The sequence below is a fragment of the Corylus avellana genome, chromosome 3 (genome assembly GCF_965113065.1).
Source record: "Corylus avellana chromosome 3, dhCorAvel1.hap1.2, whole genome shotgun sequence".
Taxonomy (NCBI): domain Eukaryota; kingdom Viridiplantae; phylum Streptophyta; class Magnoliopsida; order Fagales; family Betulaceae; genus Corylus; species Corylus avellana.
Genome location: NC_142492.1, coordinates 3,347,150 through 3,372,367, shown reverse-complemented (window position 1 = coordinate 3,372,367; position 25,218 = coordinate 3,347,150). Strand labels below are relative to the sequence as shown.

The 25,218-nt window shown below is 33.4% G+C and overlaps 2 protein-coding genes across 2 annotated transcripts; both read left to right on the top strand.

Annotated features, from left to right (window-relative positions):
* The first annotated feature begins 14,858 nt into the window (after positions 1 to 14,858).
* Positions 14,859 to 19,861, top strand: CRLK1 (Protein kinase superfamily protein). The gene is made up of 8 exons (XM_059586360.2): positions 14,859 to 15,055; positions 15,847 to 16,214; positions 16,733 to 16,886; positions 17,197 to 17,323; positions 17,977 to 18,062; positions 18,179 to 18,250; positions 18,481 to 18,684; positions 19,247 to 19,861. Exons 2-8 carry the CDS (start codon positions 15,901 to 15,903, stop codon positions 19,580 to 19,582), a joined length of 1,293 nt encoding a protein of 430 aa, XP_059442343.2. The 5' UTR covers positions 14,859 to 15,055; positions 15,847 to 15,900; the 3' UTR covers positions 19,583 to 19,861.
* A 686-nt stretch (positions 19,862 to 20,547) lies between these two features.
* Positions 20,548 to 24,151, top strand: RPL24 (Translation protein SH3-like family protein). Its single transcript, XM_059586362.2, has 4 exons — positions 20,548 to 20,739; positions 22,549 to 22,587; positions 23,032 to 23,262; positions 23,674 to 24,151. The coding sequence occupies exons 1-4, from the start codon at positions 20,635 to 20,637 to the stop codon at positions 23,872 to 23,874; spliced, it is 576 nt and encodes a 191-aa protein (XP_059442345.1). The 5' UTR covers positions 20,548 to 20,634; the 3' UTR covers positions 23,875 to 24,151.
* The last annotated feature ends 1,067 nt before the right edge of the window (positions 24,152 to 25,218 follow it).

Here is a 25,218-nt window from a genome sequence, read left to right as displayed (position 1 = left end):
AGCAAACAAGAGAGAGAAAATTGCTTTTTTTTTAAATTTAAAAATTATTGCCATGTTAATTTTTTTTAAAAAAATTAAATTTATTTATTTGGCTCCCTACCACTTATCTTTTATATAATATACCATGAATGTGGATGCATAATATTTCAATATCACATAAAAGTATTAGATTAGTTTTTGTAACATTTATCACTACTTTGGGAAATGCAAGTCATAATAATACAATGAGTGATTAATATTATTGAAACTTTTATGTAATTATTTTTAGTACACACCTAATATATAACTTAATACGTGGGATGTCACACGTAATATTTTAAATGTCTCTATAATTAAAGAAATTCACGTGATTAAATATTACTCTTAAACAATAGAAAATCAGATCACGCATGACACTTTTGCTTAGCTGGACACCATAAACATTTTCATCTCGTATTTTTCGTGGAGGAGTTTTTTAATCAATTTATATAAAAATAAATAAATTTATTCCTACACGCTGCGACGGATGGCGTGGGTCCTGCAGCTCTTGCGGCTCAATTCGATACACCGTGATGCGATTACGTCACGTGACTCACACATGACATAGCCCTGACTGAGCCGTCGCTCTGCATTTTAAGTCGGCGAAGTGACACTACTGGAGCAATTGGGCTGACACGTGGAGATAAGAACCTTTGTCCTTTTGACTATTTTGACCTGACGTGGCACGCGTTTAGACCGTCTACTTGAAGACCAAAAAGGAAAGGACTTTTTTTCTGATTTAATCAGGGACTCCCAGGCTCCCAGCCCATCGTTTTAAGAGAAAATGCTTAACATGAGGTCTGGGTTTTGTTTAATTACTGTTTGTGATAATTATTAACTCCAGAATTTGAGGATAATCTCGAATAAATCTTGAATTTTAAATTCCCATCTTTAGTTTTAAAATTTTTACTATTTAATATAATAATATATTTCCATGTGAATCTTATGCGTTATTTTGATATATTATGTAATTATCTCTAGATTCTCATCTTGCTACAATAATAACAACAATAGTAACAAAAAATTACCAAATGAACAATAATTTTTATTTTTCCTTTCTTTTTTATTGTTGAAATGTATAATCTACTTGCTCTTCTTTTAGAAGAATTAATGTGCTTTTTAATCTCAACGAGTGAGGTCGAAATATTAAATTGTAATTAAGATAGAATCAAAGTTCGAGTTCGTGATCTTTGTTTTAATACTATGTTAATTTATTAATTTGGATAAATGCAATATCAGTTTATGTGATTAGCCTAAATAACAAATTGCTCCGTACAATTAGATTTTATTACTGTAGCACATCAACATCTAAAAAACGAAGCATCGGAGAAATAAATTTCCTAGATATCAATGGTTTTCTAGAATTCAAAGTTGTTTATGGAATTACTCTTTTTTGACCGCTAAGACTTTCAATTTGTGTTGGCTTTGTTAGGTTTGGATATTTAATGCTTCTTTGTTGCAGATAAAACATCAAACTTGTCATATATTTAATGCTTCTTTGTTGCAGATAAAACATCAAACTTGTCATAGAATTTCATTTTCTCATGATTTTTGCCAATCCAGCATCGTCCCTCTTGAACACAATCATCCTCGTCATCTTCATCAGGAGGATGATTTTACATTTATCCCTTGTTAATTATCCCAAAATTGTAAGTTTATAAATGTTTAGGACCAATTCAAAAAATGTTAATTTTATTATTTAACTAATACTTTATAAATGGAGGGGGTTTACTAGAATTATCCTAGAGGGAGATGCTGCTTTAACAATTCTCTTATCTTGTATTTTCCAAAAAATAAAATAAAAAATAACGTGGTCTCTTAAGTCACACTCAAGGAGTAGATGTCCCGAAACATGGCAAGCTTAACGACGAAGAAAGGCGGTAGAAATAGAAAGCTACAGTAGTGAAGTACAAATGGTAGGACCCCGATATTACCGCGGCCGCCGGCTGGGTTTCGGCCAACGGGAGCAGCTTAACTGGCACACAAAATGTAACAGCGTTAATGTACCGTCGGTCGGGATGTGACCCCACCTGATGTTTATGTAAAAATGTAAGCGTTGAAAGTATTTTGTTGACTTTCTTCTCATTCTCATCATCAATCGTCATCACAGTCGTCATTTTCAGTCTGCGTGATCTCTTAATTCAAACTTCCTCATCTTGGAATAATCTTAAAAAGAAAAAAGTCGTACCCATCTAACTTATTAATCAAGACGAGTCAATCTAAAATTGGAGAGCATTTTTTCAAAATAGTTTGGACTAAATTCTTTTCATTCCGCGTATTAAATTGACATACTTGCTTAAAATATATAATTTTTATATACATATTTTAAATAATTAATAATGCATGTCCAGGGGTAGAACTAGAATTTATGGAGTGGGGGATGAATTTTTTTTTTAGATACATTAGGAAAACAGATTATAAATACAAAAGTGCATCGATACATATAATCTCTGTGTATGTGTGTTTGTGCGTATTTATATAAAATAAAAGCATATAAGTCTTAAATTTAATCTTATAACATCACAAACATATAATAATATAAACAAATAACAAAATAAACTAAACATGATTTATTGGGTCCAAGAAAAATGTAGAAAATGTCTACATTTTCCCATGTCAAAACCGTTTACTTTAAAAATATATGTCAATTTAATAGTTTAAGTTTAATAAATCTTATTCGGCCCAATTTAAAGAAAATTTGGGTGTCCCTAAATATTATTCGTTTTTTTTTGTTTTCAAAAAAAAATTAGATTAAAATATTTTTATTTTTTATATCATATCATTTACTTTTTATTACTATTAAAATAAAATAAAAATCACTGCAAAATAAAATTTTTACTTTTCAATACAACTTTTTCACTTTTCTATATATACCAATAAAAAATAAAAAAGTATAATGTCTTGGTGTTTGACAAACAACACATTGATCTTACTCTTTTTTCTTTTTTTATGAATTTGGTTATCAAATATTCTCACGGCTAATTATATGGCATGGTAATGTGAGTTGCATAGCCTTGATCTAGACCTTTGCATGCACAGCAGCACATGCATGAGGCAAAGCATGTTAATTAATGCATAACCATTCAGACAAAAATTTACAATCGAATACTAAATTATATATGAAATGAGAAATGTTATATATCATACGTTTATTCTAGCTACTTTTATCTCAGTACACTAACATGGTGGAGGCCATCTCTCTCTCTATATATATATATATATATTAACGAAGGGGCCAATGGCTAATTCAAAAGCCTTTTTTTTCTTTTTCTTTTTTTTTTTAAGAGGGAATCTTTTGTATTTTATTCAAAATAAGATCTAGAGGCTAGAGCATAACAACTCTAACATCCCAGAGCATAACGTTTTTACATAACATAACCCAAAGCTACGTTAATATGACATCATAAATACAATCAATAAAATCTCACAATAAAAAACTATCTATGACAGCAGTCTACGCTAATTCATACACAACTTCTCTTATAGAACTAATTTGCTCTTGCTTCTAAAAGCATATTAGATCTAAGACATGAATACCCCAAATTTTCTTAAAACTTTATTTCACTGGCTGTGAGAGATAACCCATCATACCCTAATTATCGCTCCTTAGTTGAGGCCAAGAGCAAAAACGAAAATACATAAATAGAAACAAAAAATCGCAAAACACCCCACTCTTATTGGTGACATAGAAACTGGATCGGCAATCGGTGCAGTCAGACCGGCGCGTGAGACTGTGGAGGAGCAGATCTAACAGACTGAAATTGTACTAGTGACAATGTCAATGACACGCAGCACGTGGGACCCATGCACCAGCTCGTGGCCAATAGATTAATGCATGATGGTAGACGGTGGGAAGAAGAGTGGCCCGTGAGCACAATCAACGGTAGTATGAATGGATGGAATTGATAAAGAAAACTAGATTTGATTTTGAATAAAATAAATCTAGAAACCCAATTAAATCAGGTAAGATAGCGGTGGACAGGAAAGATAAAAAAAGAAAAAAAAAAAAAAATGAATGAAAAGTGGAGGGAGATGGTAGTAAAGGAGAAGGGGAGAGGAGTGGCAATAGGTTTGCAGCGCTCTTTAACCTATTATTCTTGTAAGGTTTCTTATAATGGAATTATATTCTATCATGTCAGCATAGTAAAATAAAGATAAGATAACAGTAAAATTTATTTCTAAACCACATGATATATACAGACAAAGGTGAAAGGATGAAAGCATTTTCCCCTGCCAATTGCAAAAATCTTGGTAATGATTGATTGTCATTTGCCACGCTCTTAAACGATATAATTTTGCAACTTCAAGCAGAAAGAATCGCATTTCTTTTATCTAATCATCAATTAATAGACAAAGCCTTGAACTTGAAGTGCACGTCATGATTTTCCTCTCGTCATCATGACATAATAGAAAGATAAAACTTCGGCAAAACCTTTTTTTTTATAAGATAAATTTTTTGTGTTTTTGTTATAAAAAATAAAAAATAAAAAATTGTTTGTAATTAAAAGAAAAAAAGAAAAGCGTGGAAGCTCAAGAACATGCACCTGGATAAAATTAGGAACAAAGTTATGTTTAAGGAATGTTTCACACTTATAAAAAGATATAATTTCGATAGAGAAAGAGGATGTTGATGTGTCCGAATCGATCAGTAACTTTATGTTTTAATCATGCAAAGGCAAAGCAAAAATGAACTCTAAAAAAGTTGTAGTGGGAGTTTCCTAATTCACACGGCCATGGGCATTTAATAATATGATTCCAGCTATAACCATTCACCACCTTAAAAAGTTAATAGTAGAAGAATTTTTACTTGGCTAACTCCCACAACCACAACATCCATGATGGTCCAATCCAATGTGTCATTCTTGGAAAAGATGCCAAACTTTTTATGTGATAAATGCCGGTGGCCGGTGGTACTGATTGTTTCCAATGTCCTAGGTCATTAATAACAATTATAAAATTACATCACATCATAGTAAAAAAGTAAAAAATATTAAAAGAAAATCAAGCTATGTTTGTTTTTAATAGATAAAAGAAAAAAAAAAACGTTTTCCAATTAAGCATAAGATGTCGGTAGTGCGAATGATAAATGTTTTTATAACATAGTACGACATTATGGATAAGCATATTGCATATTGTCCTCATCGGGAAAGAGTCACGTACACACTTATATGAAAATAAAATATAATTTAAATTTATAAAATATATTATCTGCCTTTCACCTGGAAAGATTACAAAAGTTGCAGGAGAAAATGACGCGGAAGACCTGTACCTGTACGCACCTCTTAAATTGTGCTTGCGAGTTGCGGCCGACTACTGGAAGCTTCTTCAAACTTTTGAGATGCTTACTTAGTTTATAATATTTTTATGTGCCTGTGTGATATATTTTTGATAAACAATGTTAGATTTGTATATTATAATAATTAAAATGTTGATATTTAAAGTTATATAAAAGCTCTAGTAAGGGCCGGCTACACTACTAGGTGAGTGAAGCGCTCGCCTAGAACTCCCGAATTAATAAGACTAAAAAAAAAAAAATTTATCCAATTTTTTTTTAATAATATATATATTGTAATTTAAGGCCCTTTTTTTTTTTTTTTTTTTTTAATTAGGCCTAATTTTTTTTTTTTTTAATAAAAACTTAAAGCCTCTAATCATGATAAGTAAGTAATTTAAAAAATGCCTCAATTTAATAAGGCATCAATATAATAAGCCAATGATAAAAATATAAGACCAATTAACCAAGAAAAACAAATATTCTTATACTTAAAAAGAGCATATCTACGTATTCATCCGAAATTATTTAATATTGAAAGATCATTTTAATCCTATCTAATCACCCACTTTCTTTCATTTCTTTTTCTTTCTCTCTTTTCTTCTCCACTACTAATAGCCTCCCTTCTTATTTTCTTTTTTCTCTTTCCTTAGTTTCACTTAAAACAAACCATGATGTAAAGAGATTAAGAGAGAGAGAGAGAGGCTAGGCGAAAAAGATAAACATGTGTATCAATGAAGTAAGGATTAATAAAAATAAAAATAAAAATAAAAATAAAAAAAAAATTGTAATGTTATTTCTGTGCTTGATTTTTCTTGTGGGTTTTGTATGAGTTTTTGTCAATTTTTTTGGTGAGTTTTGTTTGAAACATGTGTATCAAAGAAGTTAGGATTCATAAAAATAAATAAATAAAAATAAAAATAAATTTTTTTTTTTTATTGTTGTGTTTATTTTTGTAAAGATTAATAAAAATGAAAACTCTAAATATAATAATAATATTAAAATAAATATTATTTAATTAATATATAAATATTTTTTTAAAAAATAATGCCCTATTTAAAAGTTTCGCCTAAGGCCCCAAAAAACACTGAGCCGGCCTTGGCTCTAGTATATTCCTTTTGAGGACAATAGTTTTTCGGGCTATTAGTTTTAGATTTGTAGCAAATTTTAGAGAATCATGTCTCTAGTCCCTGTCTGGTAATTGATTTCAGGGCTTTTTCATCTCTGCTACAAGTTTATTTTCAAACGCAATTTTCTTTACTACATCTACCATAGTGACAATTATTCTATATGACTGAAAACTCCTCCACATCGATCAATGATTTACTCTCAGAAAAGAACGAGAAGAAAATAAAAGATAGACCCGAAATCCAATACCGTTACTCTTAAGTATTCGTATAAACAAAACCTTAAAAAACGACTAAACTTTCGCCCCATAGATTGCTACTGAACTCAAATCTAGAGAAACAAACCCAAAAGCGAAACACAAAGAAACAGAAAAATACATGAGAAAATAAATCAAAAACAAAACCCTACATAATAGAAAACATTGACGGACAGCGGGGCGAGAGCCGAGAGGTGGCCGGTGGGAATACGCGTGTCATGTTGGGTCTGGCATAAGGAATTATATCTATCTTCCAAAGATTTTGAGCCGAGAACTTTTATAAATCCGAAAAGAGATAGAAAGGAGGGGAGAAAGACCCATGATGGCGTCTAGATCTCACTCCTCTCTTTGGCGGCTATATTTTTAACATCTTAATTCTGAACTAATCAAAATAACATCTGCGTTAATTTTTTAAGTAGCCGGATGAGTACGACCAAGAAGGGGGTCAGAATACAACTACGACAGTATTCAAAAGGGTCGTCGTGGACTATACCAACAACATTATATTAATATAGCAGTATTAAATTTCTGAAATGCATGGACGTGATTCGTGAATGGAATGGGGGATTTGGTCAAAGAATTTTAGTTAACTTTTGGGTCTTCAAAGAATTTTCTCGGGTCTTGGATGAAAGTTAAAACAACTCCACGTGTTTCCAGCAATAATTACATAAATTTGTCAACAACACCAATGTTTCTTTCTCGAAGAACTTAATCCGTACTTGTCGTTTGGAGCAGAGAAATTTATCTAAACGGTTCGTTTGGTTAAAAAAAAAAGAAAGAAGATGATTGCCAAACACCAAAAAAATTAATTAGGCAAAATTTAATTTCTTAATAGTCACATGGGAAATGCAAGGTGGGAACTGGGAAAGCTTTAAAAAAAAAAATGCTGTAGGAATATCCACTCGTGATTAAATTCACAATAAATTTGTCCATATTGCCATATCATCTAGGACCCACAATGATCGGATGTGTGGCCCAGATTGATGCAATACCAAGCATTTGTGATCAGGCAGCTGGCCGATGTAAGTCAGACAAGGCCACAAGGGCCTCTGATCCTGACAAATGCACATTCGTTGTAGCCTGTAGGACTGTTGATATTGTTGACTTAAGATGTGATTGATTTTCTATTTTTTATTTATTTTATTTTGTCTTTTTATGGGAATTTGGGTTGAAATTCAAACTAATGAAATTGTTGGAAATTTTCAGACCCTAATAATTGTTCTTGAAAAATCATTGGTATTTGGCATTAAGTCACGAAGAGGACGCAACCCCTCGTGAAAGTCGGCCAAGTCGTGCCTTGCCAAATGCCAAGTCCTAGAGTGCACTCATGACTCACGTGGTTAAGAATATTTAAACGCAATGAGATTTTTAGTATGAGAAAATCTTTTATTAGGATCATCTTCGTAACACCCTTTTTATAGTTTTTAATTAATGACCGACATATAAATAAAAGCATAAAAAATGTACAAAAATAAGTTGGACCAAAATAAACTATATTTTAGGATGATCAAATCCATAAACGATTACCTTTTTACATTTAGGTTTTAGTTTTGAATCAAAAAACAAATTTTGAAGCATTAGAAACGAGTTTTGAGATATTAAAAACGGGTCTTGAGGTGGGTCATGGCCGTCAAGGTTTGAGGCGTTCACCGCCTGCCATACCCGTGGGTCTGACTTGGGTCTTGCCGGTTACAAGTTTTTTTTTTATCTGATTTAGTGTGATTGCTCTCACTTTTTTTTTTTTTTTTTTTTTTTTTTTGCATTTTTCTTAAATTGATGATTTGTCAAATAGTAATTAGAGGCTGCAAAATAAGTGTTATCAGGATGGACATGATAGTAGGAGCTCTCGTTTGATTAAGCATAGTTTTTTGTTTTTAATTGATATTTATCTTTAGATCATGTATGTCTATAAAAATCACATGCTCTATTAGACATACATATAAAAATCATAAGTTATAAGAACAAATGAGTTAAAAGAAATTTCCACAACATAAATTAAAGGAAAGCAACACTCTCCACGACATTTATGCTGTGATCTCTAGCCAATTAAACTACTTCTTAGAGACAATATTACACATTCTTAAGTGACTCTATGATGTGACAATGAAAACCACCACGTAATACGATGAATCTCTACCTAAGTTTCAGATCATAAATTTTTTCAAAAAACTAAGATGGAGATAGATGCTTTTATGCACATATGACATTATTCATGCTACAACAATAGGATATATCCATCATCCATGGATTGAATAAGGAAATTTGTTTTATGGGCCATGCATGCTTGATTTAGTCATATAGAAATCCAGGGAAGCCCATTCTCTAAATACCAAAATCAAAGTTGATTTGGGGCCAATAGCCTTTCAATCATATCCATTATTATTCTACATGCCAATGATGACACCAAAGAAGATGAGAAGTGCTTGTTGATTTTCTCTAGCCTGTCAAATGCATTGCCGACCTCTCTCTCAATAAATAAATAAAAAGAAAATTTTCAAACTTTATTAATGTTATTAAAAAAATATGGGTTTTTCACCTGATCAAGGGGCACATGATATTTTTGTAGATTAAAGTGGAGGGAATTTTTCCAATTCAATTTAAAGAAAAACTCTATCTAATTGAATTTTGTCAAAACTAAAATCCCACCTTCTAGAGCATCTCCAACACCATTATGTAAAATAGCTAATTCTCTATTTTAACTTATGCTTTTTCTATACATACTCTAATAATTTTTTTATTCTTTTCTATTTTATTTTAAATGTTATTTCATTATTTTTTTTTTTGGTTACATTCCTCCCAAAACCCTATTAGACATTGTGAAAGAGAAAGAAAGACGAAAGGAAAAAATGAAAGAGAGACAATAAAATATTTATCTCGTGTGCTAACTATTTACTGCAGTAAAAATTGTATTATCTAATTTGTAACTATTTTTTTGGAAAGTAAAAACTCTTCATATTAATTAAAAATAGCTAATATGAAGATTTTAAGATTTTAAGCTATATTGATGGTGATGCTCTTAGAATACTGAGTACATGCTTGGATCAAGCACACAAGAAGGCTTCTAAGTTTTGGGGCATCCCATATTTAAGTTGGGTGAATCTAGGCCCATATCAAGCCCAAGAGCTATTTGAGCCCAAATGAACCTCAGACGTTCCAAATTGGATAATAAACTCGCCGAGGAAACCTGTCCCTGTTTAAGTTTTTTCTTAAAAAAAAAAACAAAAACAAAAAAGAAAATCCAGATGCTATTGTGCGTGGGGCTCAAAGAAATTACACATGCCTTCATATATAGTTTCCTTCTGTCCAATTTATTAAATTGATACATGTTCAAAATAAATATAAAAATTAAAAATACATATACTAAAAAAAGAGGAAAAAATCCACTTTACCCCATTGAAATTTTTTAATTTAAACCTTCCATTACTAATTTCAGTTAAATTAGACGAAATTTTTTTTAAAAAAAGCATGAGGGTAATTACGTAATTTCATAGATTTCCATCCGATTTATCGGAAATTAGTGACAAAATGTTTAAATTGAAATTTTTTGAAACATTATGGGGTATATTGCCAATTTTTAAACTTTGAGGTTCAAATTGAAAAACTCCTGAAACTTTAGGGGGGTAAAGCGGATTTTTCCCAGAAAAAAAATCACATACATGTTAATTAGTTTAGTAAATTGAATTAGAAAAATTTCTTCCAAACTATTTAAAAAAAAAAAAAAAACTTAATAATCATATCCTTAATTAATTTGAGTGTTTTTAGTCATCAATCTATTTTATCATGTCATTTGGGTTTTCAACGAATGGTTGCTTCTCAAATTTCAAAAGGAATGAAAACGTTACACTCAACTTTCATCATTGATATTAGACTTATTAGTATTTTTCTTTTTTTGGGTCACTTTCCTTTGCAAGGATATTATATAGCATTATTATCCCATTATATATGTCATCACAAGAAGGGATTAAAATACCTCAATATTGAACCAATTGAAGGAACTTTCAAAACTTGCTCCATTTTGGAAGGCTTTAAGATCTTTCTCTACAATCTCGATCTCACTTAGCTATTTTATTTCTTTAGTGATTCACTAGAACATGCATGCAATTATGATATGAAAGTCAATCGAGAACAAGTATTTGGATCTATTATAACACACCCATGCATGAATGAGACATTTAACTTTGATCTAATATAAATGGTAAGATATTATATATCTGTTTTTGTGAGCCAATTGGCTACAACTCTTACACTAGTTGTTTCCAATAGTTGTGGGGGTGTTGGGGGCTGGAGCTGGTTTGGCAAGGACCCAGTTGATCATCATGCCTAGCTACTAGATGGAGAGAGAACAAATGCACATGCTCCCACATGTTCATATCACATGCCCCCATGGACCCGGCTAAAAGGGCAGGGCTTGCTTCATGCTCGTGCCACAATTAATAGTATCTTGGCCTCCAAGATAAATGTGAGCACAGTCAATGGGGGGAGAATACAATGCAAATGGAACTAAATCAACCAAGGCATGATTTCATCATGTTGGGGGAGTGGTTACTTATTGGTGATGATCCACTCCCCTTCATCTTTTTGTAGGGTTTTAAAAAAGTTATAAATAATAGTAGCAGTTTTAAGAGACTCTTTAACCGCATGATCAGTTCATCTAACCTCTCAAAGTTATAACAAAATGTATGTAATTTGTTGGCAACTGCACTTGTTCAGATTCCCATGATTGTTACAGCCAATTTTAGTTATGTTTCTTTTTTTTTTTAATTATTATTGTTTAAGCAAACAGGAAAGGGAAATGGGGACAGGACAATTACAACATATCAAAAATATATATAAAAAGGGCTGAGCAACTCAACAATAAGCCACAGTACACTTATATTAGTGCTGGTAAATATAAAATAAGAGAGAATGTGTCAAATGAACGACACAGTCCTATGAATTATTGGTATAGCCTCTGAGAGAATTGGTCGCCTTAATTGGCGATTTGAGGTAAGAGAAAGATTTCTCAATTCTTCCAAGAGGTACAAACCTTGAAAAGTCCCTTAACCTGTATTGAACCTCTGTTTCATAACACATCGAAAAGAGAACCACAACACCAATAATGGCACTAATGGAGGTCTGATCACAGAGCTACTTGCGAAAGTCACTAGCCCAATGTCCAAAGAAAACCTCAAAACCATCTTCAACCAAATCTGGTAATCACAATAGGCAAAAATAAAAACCAAATATGGATATTTGGTGTGAGAGAGAGCGGAGAGTTGAAGAACAGTCACATGAACCTCAAAACAACAGAAAAGGTGGTGGTGAATCCACCGCACCACACAAATGGCATTGGTGTTTTGTTTTTAAATTTTTTTTAATATGATCTAATGATATTATTGTCATTTTGAGTTATGTGTCTCGCACCGGAAGGACAACACAAATAAGATGATAATTTGAGAGAACTAATTTAAGTGTTAGGCATTATAAGAAGTAGGACATTATTATGAATAAAGCATTATGTTTCAATTTTTTCGTCACCATGCAAAAGAAGCATCATGCATGTTGGGAGAGTGGGGTTTTGGGGCAAACAAGTGGAGAAGTTTGAGACACACACACATAATGAAAGCCGACCCTCTCTCTCTCTCTCTCAAACCCAAACAGGAATTTATTTTCAGGAAAATGAATCCTATTTGCAAACCTTTTCCAGTTGGAGGGTATTGCTGGAGACAAACACAACCGTTTTCAACGCACCTAAAGTCCCCTTTTTATGCTTTTGTTTGCCCTTATTTGACCGTTTTGCCAATAATCACTAATCACTCCCTTAGCTTTATTATTTAATTGTATGTCATGGGGAGTTGGTAAAGCTAATTAGGGTGATCCAAATACTTTTCTCATTTCAAACCTCTTTAATTACTTTTTTATTTTATTTTATGGTTCTTCGGTTTTTGCTTTTACGGCCCCCAAATTGCATAAAGTAATAAATAATTAGTAGAATGCTTTTCTTGAACCACTCTTTGGTATCCCCGCCCAAACATTCCTCCATTTACTCTCCCCCACAATATTACTGAATTGACCCCCCCATATGTTCAAAGATAAAAGTCCTCATTACTCATTTGCCCTCCCATTACCTCTGTTCTGGTTTCATTAATGTTATACATCTTTATATTATTATTTATATATATATATATATATATATATCCACTTGCATTGATCCATCCGTCGTGACCTCCACCATGCCCACGTGGACCTTCGGTAGGTGAGTATTTTTCACGACATTTTCCTGAACTCTAAGATCTGTAACATTTATATGACACTTATGATATGTGACATTTTTTTTAATAAATTATGAAATGTTATAAAAAAAAAAAAAATGATGTAATGAATCATCATTATATTTCAATGAACAGATCAATTACTTTCTTAATAGTCCACAAATGTCATGTCTTTAAGGAGCAGCTCAATCAACTGAAGATCACGTCTCATGAAGCGAAGATCTCTTCAAATCCCACTCACTCCTTTTGTGTAAACATATCTACAAAAAGAAGATAAAAAAAAATAGTCGTCCTACTCTTAGATTGTCAAGTTTAGATAAGTTAGTGCATGTTTCTAATAACCTTATCTCTAATTAGGTTGCAACATTTTACCCACTAAATCCAGTTTGTGACTTTAAATGTGATTTAAACAAAGAAAATAAGTATGGTGTACACCATGTAATATATTATTTAACCACCAATTAAAAAAAAACCATTAAAGGTCAAACTAGTAGATGAGATGGATTGAAGTTTTGATGGTTACAATTTGATGCGACATAGTATTAAATAATAATTAATTTATGTTTGATTTTCAAACTCTCAATCTTGGATGCTAATGACAAGGATCAATGTCATTTTCATCAGGGTCAGATGTGGGGTTCCCCCCTTGCCATCACCTTAATTTTGCTGCTTTATTTACTATTACGTTTAATTTTGTATTAGTCCACTAGATTAGGGTCATTAGGTGTGTTTCTTGTAATGAAAAAAAGGAAAGAAATACCAGATTAGGTGTGTTTGGTGCTTTGTTGATAGTTGCTCTCTACCATTCTCAAAAATTTCGTACCTATTAACCGCCAGTATCAGTAACTACAACATAGGCTTAAAAAAAAAAAAAATTGATTGAACATTGATGTGTCGCTATTGTGCTGCATTGGGGCATAAAATCATAATCATTATACATAATCTTAGTTCAACTCCATTGCACCAAATATCATAATCTTTCATAGCTTTCTTGCTACATTAACAAGTCCATAATTCAGTGACTGAAATTTAATACATCCCCATATGACTTATACACGACTCATGGGTGTTCTAATAATTGCCATCTTTACTAAACTCTTTTATGTCACCTATCAAATATAGGTAGAGATAGATTAGATTTTGATAGTTTATAAGGTCTAACATTTTATGATTATCAGTGTATCATTTGGTATTAGAGTCAGGAATCATGTCACAGAGAGAATGACTTATAGGATAGAGTGGACCACCAAATAGATATAGAGTCCATTTAGCCCCAAGAGTTTTGTAGGTAAAGTGTTCGTTTTAAAATAAAATTTGCGAAAAATGTCTCGTCTAAAAGTCCATTTTTAAAAAATAGCAGTTTGAAAACATGAAAAAATATGCTTGTTCAAATCACAGACAAATAGGTATGTTTTTTAAAACGTACGATTTTAAATGTCAAACCACAATATTTTACCAAATGCTTAAATTGCGATTTTTAAAAATTGATTTGACTTATGTTCGGTTAAAAAAAACAATACAACATATGTTTTGTAGTTTTTCAATGGTCCAAATTTAATTTTACTATCATTTAAAAAAAAAATTAAAATTAAATCTTGACCATTAAGACAAATATTTTTAAATCACACGTTCTAAAATTATTACTTTTTAAATTACACGTTCTAAAATCACAAATCCAAGGGGATTCTGTAGAGTAACTGAGTAAGCTACTGAACCCCACATTGCACCAACCACGTCCGCCCACTAGACCATTCAGCCTCGGCGGTCGGCGCCCTACCCAAATCCCACGTTGTAGCAGGGCATATTCGTCAAATCAGAAAACTAAGAGGGTCATTTTGGGAACAGAGAAATTCTCCCCCTCCGAGGCGCCCTTTTTTATATTTTTTATATTTATTTTTTCACCATGCCAAGTGCCAACGGCGAGTCACGGAACGGAGGTCGGAAGATTTAAAAAAAAAACTCCGAGTGTTTTTGTTGTTTTCATTAATATTCTTTGCTTCCGAATATCAAAACGCCCTCTCACTTCTTCACTTCTTCTCTTCGCTTCTTCGCAAACACTTTTCTTCGTTTTGTTTTCGCTTCCAGAAAACATGTAACTGCCTCAAACAAACGTTGTCGTATGATCAGCAGGTAAAACCTCTCACTTCTGTGAATGGCTTCACAGAGATTTTTTTTTTTTTTTTTTTTTTTGTATTCTGGGTTTGGTTTTTGGGGTCGATTCGTTTGTTTTTATGCATTGATCCGTTGGTTTTTTATTGCCTTCTGCTTGGTTGGTGAGAAAGTAAAAGCTGAGTTGGGAGAAAGGACAGGGAAAGAGAAGAACAAAAGGAAAAAGTGTTCCTCAGCTTTGTCAAATGCTTGGATTAGTGTGAACTCCTTTTAACTATTTACCCCTTTTTTCCTAGATATTGATCTTGATCTGCTGCTCTACATTTGTTGCAGTTCAATTTATAAATAGAAAGTTTGAGCATCAGATAGTACCTGTTTGTGTCAGATGGTGTCTCTCCTTCTAGTAAGATTTCATAAACGAAAAAGCAGAAATCAACTGAATGTTTATTTTAATGAAGTCAAAGTGAAACTACTTTCAAAGATATGATTTATTAAGGAATTATTTGGGTTTTTGGGGTAGTCTTTAACTAATTTCAATTGGGTTTTCTTTGTACTAGTCATGGCGTGCTTGAATGGAACTTTTCAATAAGACTTTTCTGTTTGAGTATTATGATGTTCTTTTGGCATATTTTTCTAGAGTTTTGTTTTGTCAATATCTTCATTTGACTTCTTGGATGGCTAGGAATATCAAACATAGCGTCTGCAGCTTGACTTCTCAATTTCTAGTTTTATGGTTAGAGAAGGATAGATTGTGAGTCGCATGGCATTTTCTATATCTATTACTGTTGAAAGATTGATGAGCTAATTTGCAGGTTGGTCAATGAATTGGACGATCCAATAGGGAGTAGTGAAGCACGGAAGAGGAGATGAAAGGGGAGTCTTCTGGGTTGATCATCGGGATTTCAATAGGGGTGGTGATTGGGGTGCTTTTGGCTATTCTTGCACTCTTTTGTATTAGGTACCATAGGAAGCGCTCACAGATAGGGAATAGCAGTTCTCGGAGGGCAGCAACTATCCCTATCCGCGCAAACGGTGCTGATTCTTGTACTATATTATCTGACTCAACCGTTGGTCCGGACTCACCTGTGAAGTCTGGGCGTAATGGCATGTCCGTGTGGCTCGACGGATTTAGGAGGAGTAATGTGGTGTCAGCATCTGGAATACTTGAGTACTCTTACAAGTATGCTTTCCTTGAAATTTTATGAATCAATACAACATAGTTTTGGAAGAGATATTTTCTTATTGTTATCATTCCTCTATATTTGTCTTCAGATTTTTAAGAATGAAATGTCAAGATCGTCCAATGTTTATAGAAGTAGTATTTTGGCTTCATATTACCTTATTTTTGGTGCCCCCGAACGGGTTGCAAATTTATCCTATTTGGGAAAATGTTGATTATGCTCAAGGGAGAGATCTTTCGTGTCTTTTCAACTTATTCAAAAATAGTACGATTACACGATAATCAACGAGTTCAGTTTAGCTCCCATTACACCATTTATCATTGGAACAGTTACTAGAGGCTTCATTTTGAGATATGCTACCATTTTTTTTTTTTTCTGTGGCTATCAATAGAATTCATAATCACTTGATCTCTGAACAAGTAGTAGCTGATTTGCACACCTAAGTTTCTATACCTTCTTTCTTTTTCTTTTTTTCTTTTGCTTTTTACTTAATTTTGGCTTAATGCTATTCATGCAGGGATCTGCAGAAAGCAACTTGTAATTTTACAACTTTAATAGGACAAGGTGCATTTGGTCCTGTTTACAGAGCTAAGATGTCAACTGGTGAGACCGTTGCTGTTAAAGTGCTTGCAACTGATTCTAAGCAAGGGGCAAAAGAGTTCCAGACTGAGGTAGTGATGGTTAATGGGTTGTATTTTTGCTATCTTACGTACCCTGCAACATATATTAGGCTGTGAAGTAAATTTGGCAGGAAATTTTGGTAGAGGTGTGGGAGCTTGATGAAATTTAGGAAAGCGAGACTACGGGAGAAATTTTTAGGAAAGAGTATATTGAAGGAATATTGATATTTAAAATTTTTGGAGAAATTAGCAGATTATAAACATGAATAAGAAATGTACTCCAATCTTCTAGAAAAACTTTGCCTTTGTGTATGCAATCACCAATTTGAATGTCTTATGTTTCATCTTTAAACATACTCAGGTAATGTTATTGGGAAGGTTGCATCACAGAAATCTCGTGAATTTGATTGGATATTGTGAAGAAAAGGGCCAGCATATTCTGATATACGTCTATATGAGCAAAGGCAGCTTAGCATCTCATCTGTACAGTAAGCTGTCTACCAACAATATATATAAAAGATTATAGGAATTTACTATATCTGAAAGTAGTATTTGACCAGACATGCTTTGTGTGTCACATTGCAATGAAACATTATATGTTAATTGATGTCAATTGACTGTATTGGAGTTCCTATAAATGCATAATTTATGTGTCTCTGGAATGGGTGAATTGTAGCAATTGAAGAGACGTCTCTCCACTTATGTTGAGGTCATCATGCTCATGCAGCCAAATTTTATGAGAATATATGTATTGGATAATAGTGAAAGAATGAAGTTTACTCTTTTTCCACTCAAATGAATTAGTTCTAGAGTTCATCAAAGTTCCACAGATTCCCAATAAATGACTCTAAAGAAAATTGAAAACCTTATACAGAATTATTCAATTTCCCTCCCGTAATTACTGGACTGAGGTACTAACTTTGAACTTTCATAGTAGTATACTTTGTCATCTGAACAAGCTTCAATAGTTCAATCTTGAATTCAAGTTGCTATAATGAATCTTATATTTTATTGGTTGAACTGACCTTGTAATGGAAGAATGGCCAAATCGAGGTTAACCACAGAAGGTTGATGCTCTGCATTTTGATCTTTTAGTTGTATACAATTTTGTGATAAATAGCATGCTTTTCTTTTTATGCAGGTGAAAAGCATGAACCATTGGGCTGGGATTTAAGGGTTCATATAGCTTTAGATGTTGCAAGAGGCTTGGAATATCTTCATGATGGGGTAACTCCACATCTTACATGTGTACTAAATGATGGACTTTTGTCTTTGAGTGTGCATACGTACTGATGTATATGATTTATTTAAGGAGCTTATTTGTTCTTCATTTGTCACTTCAGGCAGTTCCTCCTGTAATACACCGAGATATTAAATCTTCCAATATTCTGTTGGATCAATCCATGAGAGCCAGAGTATGTCTCTTTTCTTGATTGTGGATTATGTTTATCTCCAATAATCAAATTATTTTTCTGTGTGAAGAGTACCTTTAAATTTAAGCCCCTGAAAGACAATCTTGAGTTCTGGATCATATGAATTAATTTATTTGTATTTGTTGAAGATACGAGTCTATTTATATACCTTAACCAATATTTGGTGAGGTTGCCTCTCATACTATTATAGCTGGTTATGTTGGATCAAGCAGGTTGCTGATTTTGGGCTTTCAAGAGAAGAGATTGTGGACGGACATGCGGTTAATATACGGGGTACTTTTGGGTATCTTGATCCTGAATATATATCTACAAAGACTTTCACCAAGAAAAGTGACGTTTACAGCTTTGGAGTCTTGCTCTTTGAACTTATAGCTGGCAGAAATCCTCAACAGGGTCTTATGGAATACGTTGAGCTCGTAAGATCTCTCTCCCTCTATTTTTCTTTTCGGAAGTAATGCAAATGAAGCAATAAGAAAGTTCAAGGAAGATTACAGTGGTGGCTACAACAATAATAGTAATTTTAGCCAAGGAAAAATATGGATGGAAGATGCATAAGAACATAATACTGGAAGAGCAAGAGTGATTAACATGAATTACTAGAATCATGGTTATGATCCTTCAATTGTGTTTTTAGAATAACAAAATACTTGAATAAGTGAAAATGCACAGATTGTTAGAGAATGATTGAATAAAGCTTAAAGCCAAGGTCACAATAGTTTTATCTGAACCCAGAGGGAAAACTTTTTTAGAAGTGTAATTTCCTAACAAAGAAGGATCATTGCTGGCTTGTGTTGCATACATTTCGTTTCTTTGAGTTCAAATGAAGAAGCAATATAGGACAGAGGGTGAGTTAGATTGGCTTTTCAACTCGGGTAATATATTAGGACATCTCAAAATAGAATGGAGTGCAAAAATATTGGGACAATGTATTCTAATTTATGATTGACAATCTAATGCCTTTTGTTATATGATGAGTAGGCAGCGATGAATACGGAGGGGAAAGTTGGGTGGGAGGAAATTGCGGATTCCCGTCTTGAAGGGAAATTCGATGTGCAAGAGCTCAATGAAGTGGCTGCTCTTGCATACAAATGCGTCAACAGTGTGCCAAGAAAGAGGCCTTCCATGAGGGACATTGTGCCAGTGCTGTCGCGGATCCTCAAGTCAAGACATAATAGGAAGCATCACAACAAGTCCCTATCTTCCATAGCAGATGAAGTTTCAATTGATGTTGACCAACCAGAGACCAAGACTCCAATCTCTGAACACAAAAGAGAGGAATCTATGGATAGCACAGCTGACACCTATGAAGTATAGATGATGGTTTTTTCCATTTGTTCATTTGTTTTGTTCCTTGGTTTTTTGGTTTTGCTTTTTAGCTTTATGTGCAGTCTGAAAGGAGTTAAAAGGCTAGCAGATCTGTCGTAGTTCTGATTTCTGCTTGAGTGACTTAGGATTCAGAATTTCAGATCATGTTCCTTGTAATTTTGTGCAACTTAGTTCAGTCTTTTATCTCTTTTTTTCCCCTTTTATAAATATTTTTTTTCTTGACATGTCCTTAGGTCTGTAAATTGAATACTTCAGAAATCAAATGAAGGTAAAGAACATTTTCTGTAAATTTAATACTCGCACTTATTTTTTGTGTTGTATTTAAGAGACTTCATGCCTGGGACTTCTCTCACAGTGATTGGATAGCCTCTACTATTAATCATCATCATACTTTCTTTTTTTAACATGTCTACGCATGGGGAGAAAAAGGAAGGAGGTTTCGAATCATCATCATACTTGTCCGTGAAACAGCACACGGTTTTTAATTTACAGACCTAGGTAACTGAATAGTCCATAATTTAATTGGGTAGGTAGGGTAAACAAGGATTCGCAATAATTAGCTAATCAAATTGTTAACGGGAGAGAGCTCAATTCAGATTTACTTGTTCAAATAAATTTTGAGATGTTGTGTTAGCTATCCGGACAAGTGGGTGTCATATGAGATCTGTCTAATTAACTGTTCAAATTATTGTGAATTTCAATTCAGATGAATTTTATATGGGCTCTCTTATAATTGTTATACAAATTACTAGTAGATTTCAGTCCTATTTTTTAATATATGGCCTTCATTAATTATATATATATATATATATATAATTTCACCCATTTATATTTTCCAAAATGGGTTTTGAGTGGGAGAGAAAGATAGAGCACAAGTTGGGTCATGTCAACGAGGCCCAATTTGGAGCCCCAAACCGATATATATTTTGCGCAAGGTAAAATTGTCTTTTTGCTTCGCTCGATTATCCATATGACATTATCAGGACCAAAGCAATAGAGCTCGCAGCAAAAGCCACAGAATCGTAGAAGAAGCATTGAAAATGGCGGCCGTGGCTGCAATTCAGAGCTCTATGACCTCTCTTTCCCTCTCCTCCAACTCCTTCTTGGGTCAGCGCCTCTCACCGCCCACTCTCTACGCTGTGCCGGTACCTTATCCCATTTCTCCTCTAAGCCTCTTCTCAAATTTCTTGTGCTCATTTTGGTTTTATTTTTCTCAAATTATTGTTCTTTGTTGGTAATATATAATGGGTACTTCAAGATTGTAGCTTTTCTTCTCAAATTTCTTGTGCAATGTAGCTTTTTACTTTGTGCTAGTTCTTAGAGTTGCCACTATGGTTGTTTTCTCATGTTCTATTTCTTTACTGGTAATATTGTAGTGGATCGTTTGAAAATTGGTGTTTGTTTGACTTCTACACCTCAAACCTCTTTTATGCTTTATGTCGTTTAACTCATAATGTGTTGGTAGTTGAAATCCCAATTTGGTTTTATTTCATATTCCGGTCCTTTATTAGTTATATGGGGGCGGTTCTAGCAGAAACTAGTGAAACTATGCTTTGTTGGTCTTTGAGTCAAAACCCACAGGTTGGTCACTTTGTGTGTTTGTGTTATACGTGGATTTGTAGATATCTATTGGGTTTTGCACAAATTAATGTACTGTTCCTTTTGTTTGTATGAGAATTGCAATCGAGATGTTGTACTGGTTACATTAATTTCTCCCAATAATTGAAACCATGATAATATTCAAACAGGTTTATTAGAAAGAAAAAGAGGATAGTATCCAAAGGGTACTTCTACAATTGGAAGAAGTTGTTTTGGTTTGGTCTTGTCATATTTGGGCTCTTTCTTGAAGATTGTTGGACAGTTTTGCAAAATTTGAAGTTTTTGTTAATAAATAAATTTGAAAGCCCATATGTAAGGACAAATTGAAAGTCTTACAAGAAGGAAGAAAACCGGTCGTATAATTTATCCTATTTAGGAGGTCTCAATGTAGGTTTTAATCAGTAGAAATTATGGCTTAGTTGGAGCATTGGGCATTGATCATTGATCATCTAATGCTCTCTTCATTTTCTAAGAATGTCAATGTGCTTAGGCCTTGGCTGCAGGTGGTAAATGAGTGAGTGGGGCTTGGTTTGCTGTAGGTTCAATTGTAAATAATCAAAAGAAAAAGAGGGGAAATGCCATTGTGCTAAGGCTCTATACACAAGGTGCCCATGATTTAGTATACTTTGGTAGATTATGTGGCTGCTTTCCCAGGCTTACTGAAGTGGAAGTCGCTGCAGCCCTTTGCCAGTTTTGTTGTGTACTCATTGCAGTTTACATTTGAACCATCTGGGGAAATAATTGCTAGGTGAATCATGGTGTCTGCATTTACATATCTGTGCCCAGCATGGATACTGTCATCCTGCCATCCAATTTTGCCTTTAGTATTTAACAGTGGCCTGGGCTCATGTTTCTGATTTGTTGGGCCCCTTTTGACTCACTTTTTTAACCCTCTAGGCCTGATAATTGTTCTGTTATCAACTTAGCTTACTGACGGGAAGGTCATCTGTAGATATTATAGGGTGACTTTAATCACTTTCAGATCTCATTGTCATTGGTGATAATGCTTCCTGGAGATCAAAGAGAGTAATGACCAGAATTTTGCAAGACTTTAGTGCACCCTGACAATTTGAGAAGCCAAAAATTTCATAAGAGCTTCGTATTTTCTGTTTTTCTTTCCCACAAAGTTGGATATACGAATCCTATAACTAAAATTTCATCTGCAATGGAAAACAAAGAAAATGAATCATTTTTGGTGATTATAGATCCTATTATACTTGCCATTTTAATTTAGAGTATATCTGAATCTAACAGGATTGTTTTTATGTCATTTACCTTGTAGTTAGAATTTGTAACACTCCCCCACCAAAAGTGGGATCACTTGATAACATCTTTTCTGTTTGTTTCACATGCAGGCCAAGCCAACAGAGAAGCCATGTCTCATTTTAGTGAAGGTTAGTATTATGGCTCCTATCCTCATATGTTCTTGTTGATGAGTTGTTTCTCTAGTTTTTAGAAAATAGGATGTACGTTTTGCACCAAAAAACAGAAGAAAAGAAATTGGATTTGACCTACTAAAGGGGTAGACACAAAATTGTTTGAAGCATTCTACTATATCCATTATTTGTGGCACTTAATCATTTAGGGAAATTTATTTGACTGTAACCTATTGGTGAATGCAGAAGGAGATGCATAAAACTTAAAACTTTTAGTTTGGCAAAACCAAGACAAGGTCTTGGTGTCATTTTACATGGGATGGGTTCAATTTATTTTTGGCCTCTCACCGAGGTTATGGGCCTACCGTTGATATAGTGTTTTCTTTATAAATAATCTTTTTTTTTTTACAGGATTGATATGTCATCTAATGTTCTTATTGGGTCTCTTTATTTGCCTGGCAGCTCAAGCGATGGGAGCGGAAGGAATGTAAGCCAAACAGCCTTCCAGTTCTACACAAAATGCATGTTAAGGTGGGAGATACGGTGAAATTAATATCTGGACGTGATAAGGGCAAAATTGGTGAGATTACTAAGATCTTTAAGCATAACAGCTCTGTGATAATAAAAGATATAAACTTGAAGACGAAGCATGTGAAGAGCAAAGGAGAGGATCAGCCAGGCCAGATTCTTAAGGTTATTTTTACTACTCCATTGAAAACATGAATTCATCAATTGTACTTAGTTATTAATATACACTACTGCATTTCTACAAAGTTACACATGCACCTAGTAGGACTTGAACCTACGACCTCACCTTTCACCTTGCTACAAAGGAAGGAAGTACCATTTGAGCTCAAATGCTGATTGGCAAATAGATATATTAATATTAATATTCCTCACATCCTATTGTTACATTGGATGCATAAGGTGGAAACTGAGTACCTAGTGATCTTAAAACTAGGATTCTTGATACTTTGATTTTCCCGTTGTGTTTGGCAATTTATGGACAGCACAAATTGATATTCGTTTGAATTTTATTGATGTATACGGTTTTTTATTTGCTCGTTGCCGATCACGAACATATGTTTTAATTTGGTATTCCAGATTGAAGCGCCTGTCCACAGCTCGAATGTGATGCTCTACTCAAAAGAACAGAATGTAGCAAGTCGGGTGGGTCATAAAATCCTTGAAGATGGTAAACGAGTCCGTTACCTGATAAAAACTGGAGAAGTAATTGATACTGCAGAGAACTGGAAGAGACTAAAGGAAGATAAAACAAAAACTGAAGTAGTTGCTGCTTCTTAGAAGGCTAATTCTTTACTTCACCACTTATTTATTATCTGAATCTCTAGATGTATTCCTGACCTGCTTTTATCTTCATTTGTCCAAATGTTTCGTTACTACCTCTTTGTTGATCCACATACACAAGAGCAATATTGTTTTTCTCCATGCTGTATTGGTTCTACCATCTAGGGCAAATTGGAATATGGAAACCCTAGCCTAAAAACATTTAGGTTGAATAGCCTTGTAGTTCATGTAGTTAATAGACAAGCTTGTGCATGTTCTCTCTTTTTTTTTTTAATCTTTTCCATGCATTCAAAGTGAGAATCCTCTATATTTTTTTGGGTTGAGTTCATATGATGCAATTTGGGATAGGATGATTTTGGGACTTTCTAGATATATATTTTTGGTGAGATAATAGAAGACTTGGTCTCTGGGTCAAACCTTTGACCTCCACTTGTGAAGAGAAGGAGAAATACCATTAAGTTGCAAAGGAAAAAAAATAAAAAATAAAATAAAAATTGCAGTACATTTTCTGTTAAACGATTTTAGATCTAATTTTAAAATTTTCACAAGTGGAGGTCAAAGGTTTTACTCGGCAAATGGCATAAAATTATTCCATGATATATTCCTTTTGCTATTTCTTTTCTAAATAAATAATTAAATGAGGAAAAAAAAAATCATCAAGATCTTTCAAAGACAGAGTACGTACATGGGTCATATTGGGGCCTGTTTGGGCTATAATGTGACCTTACGATCACGTCATGGGCCATGTATTCACTTTATAGCAAATGATAATGGTGGTTAATATATATATATATATATATATATATATATATATATATATATATTTTTTTTTTTTTTTGACATGTTCACACAAGAAAGGGGAGGAAGATTTGAATTAGTGACTTTTGCTTTATTAGGCGTGGTTTCAGCCGATTGAGCTACCTCTTGGATATAATGGTGGTTAATAATAGTTGAGTGTCATTTTTTTTTTTTGACATGTTCACACAATGGAAGGGAGAAGGGAGATTCGAACTAGTGATCTCCACTTCATGAGGCGTGGGTCACAGCCGATCGAGTTACCCCTTAAGAACAGTTGAGTGTTATAGTTAGCAAGGTAACTTTAACAATTAAATCCATTTATACAACTTGATATGGTAGCCCATATGATATTAAATAATTAAATTTAATTGTAAATTACATTGGAGTGCCCTATAGACTTATACTTCAGTTTGTAAGTTCATGTGATACTAACCATATTAGACACTAGGTGCATGTTTGAGAATTTGTTGGTAAATAGAGCTTTTAAAAATAAAAACAAAAACAAAAACAAAAAATTAGTGTTTTTTTTTTTTTTTGGGTGTA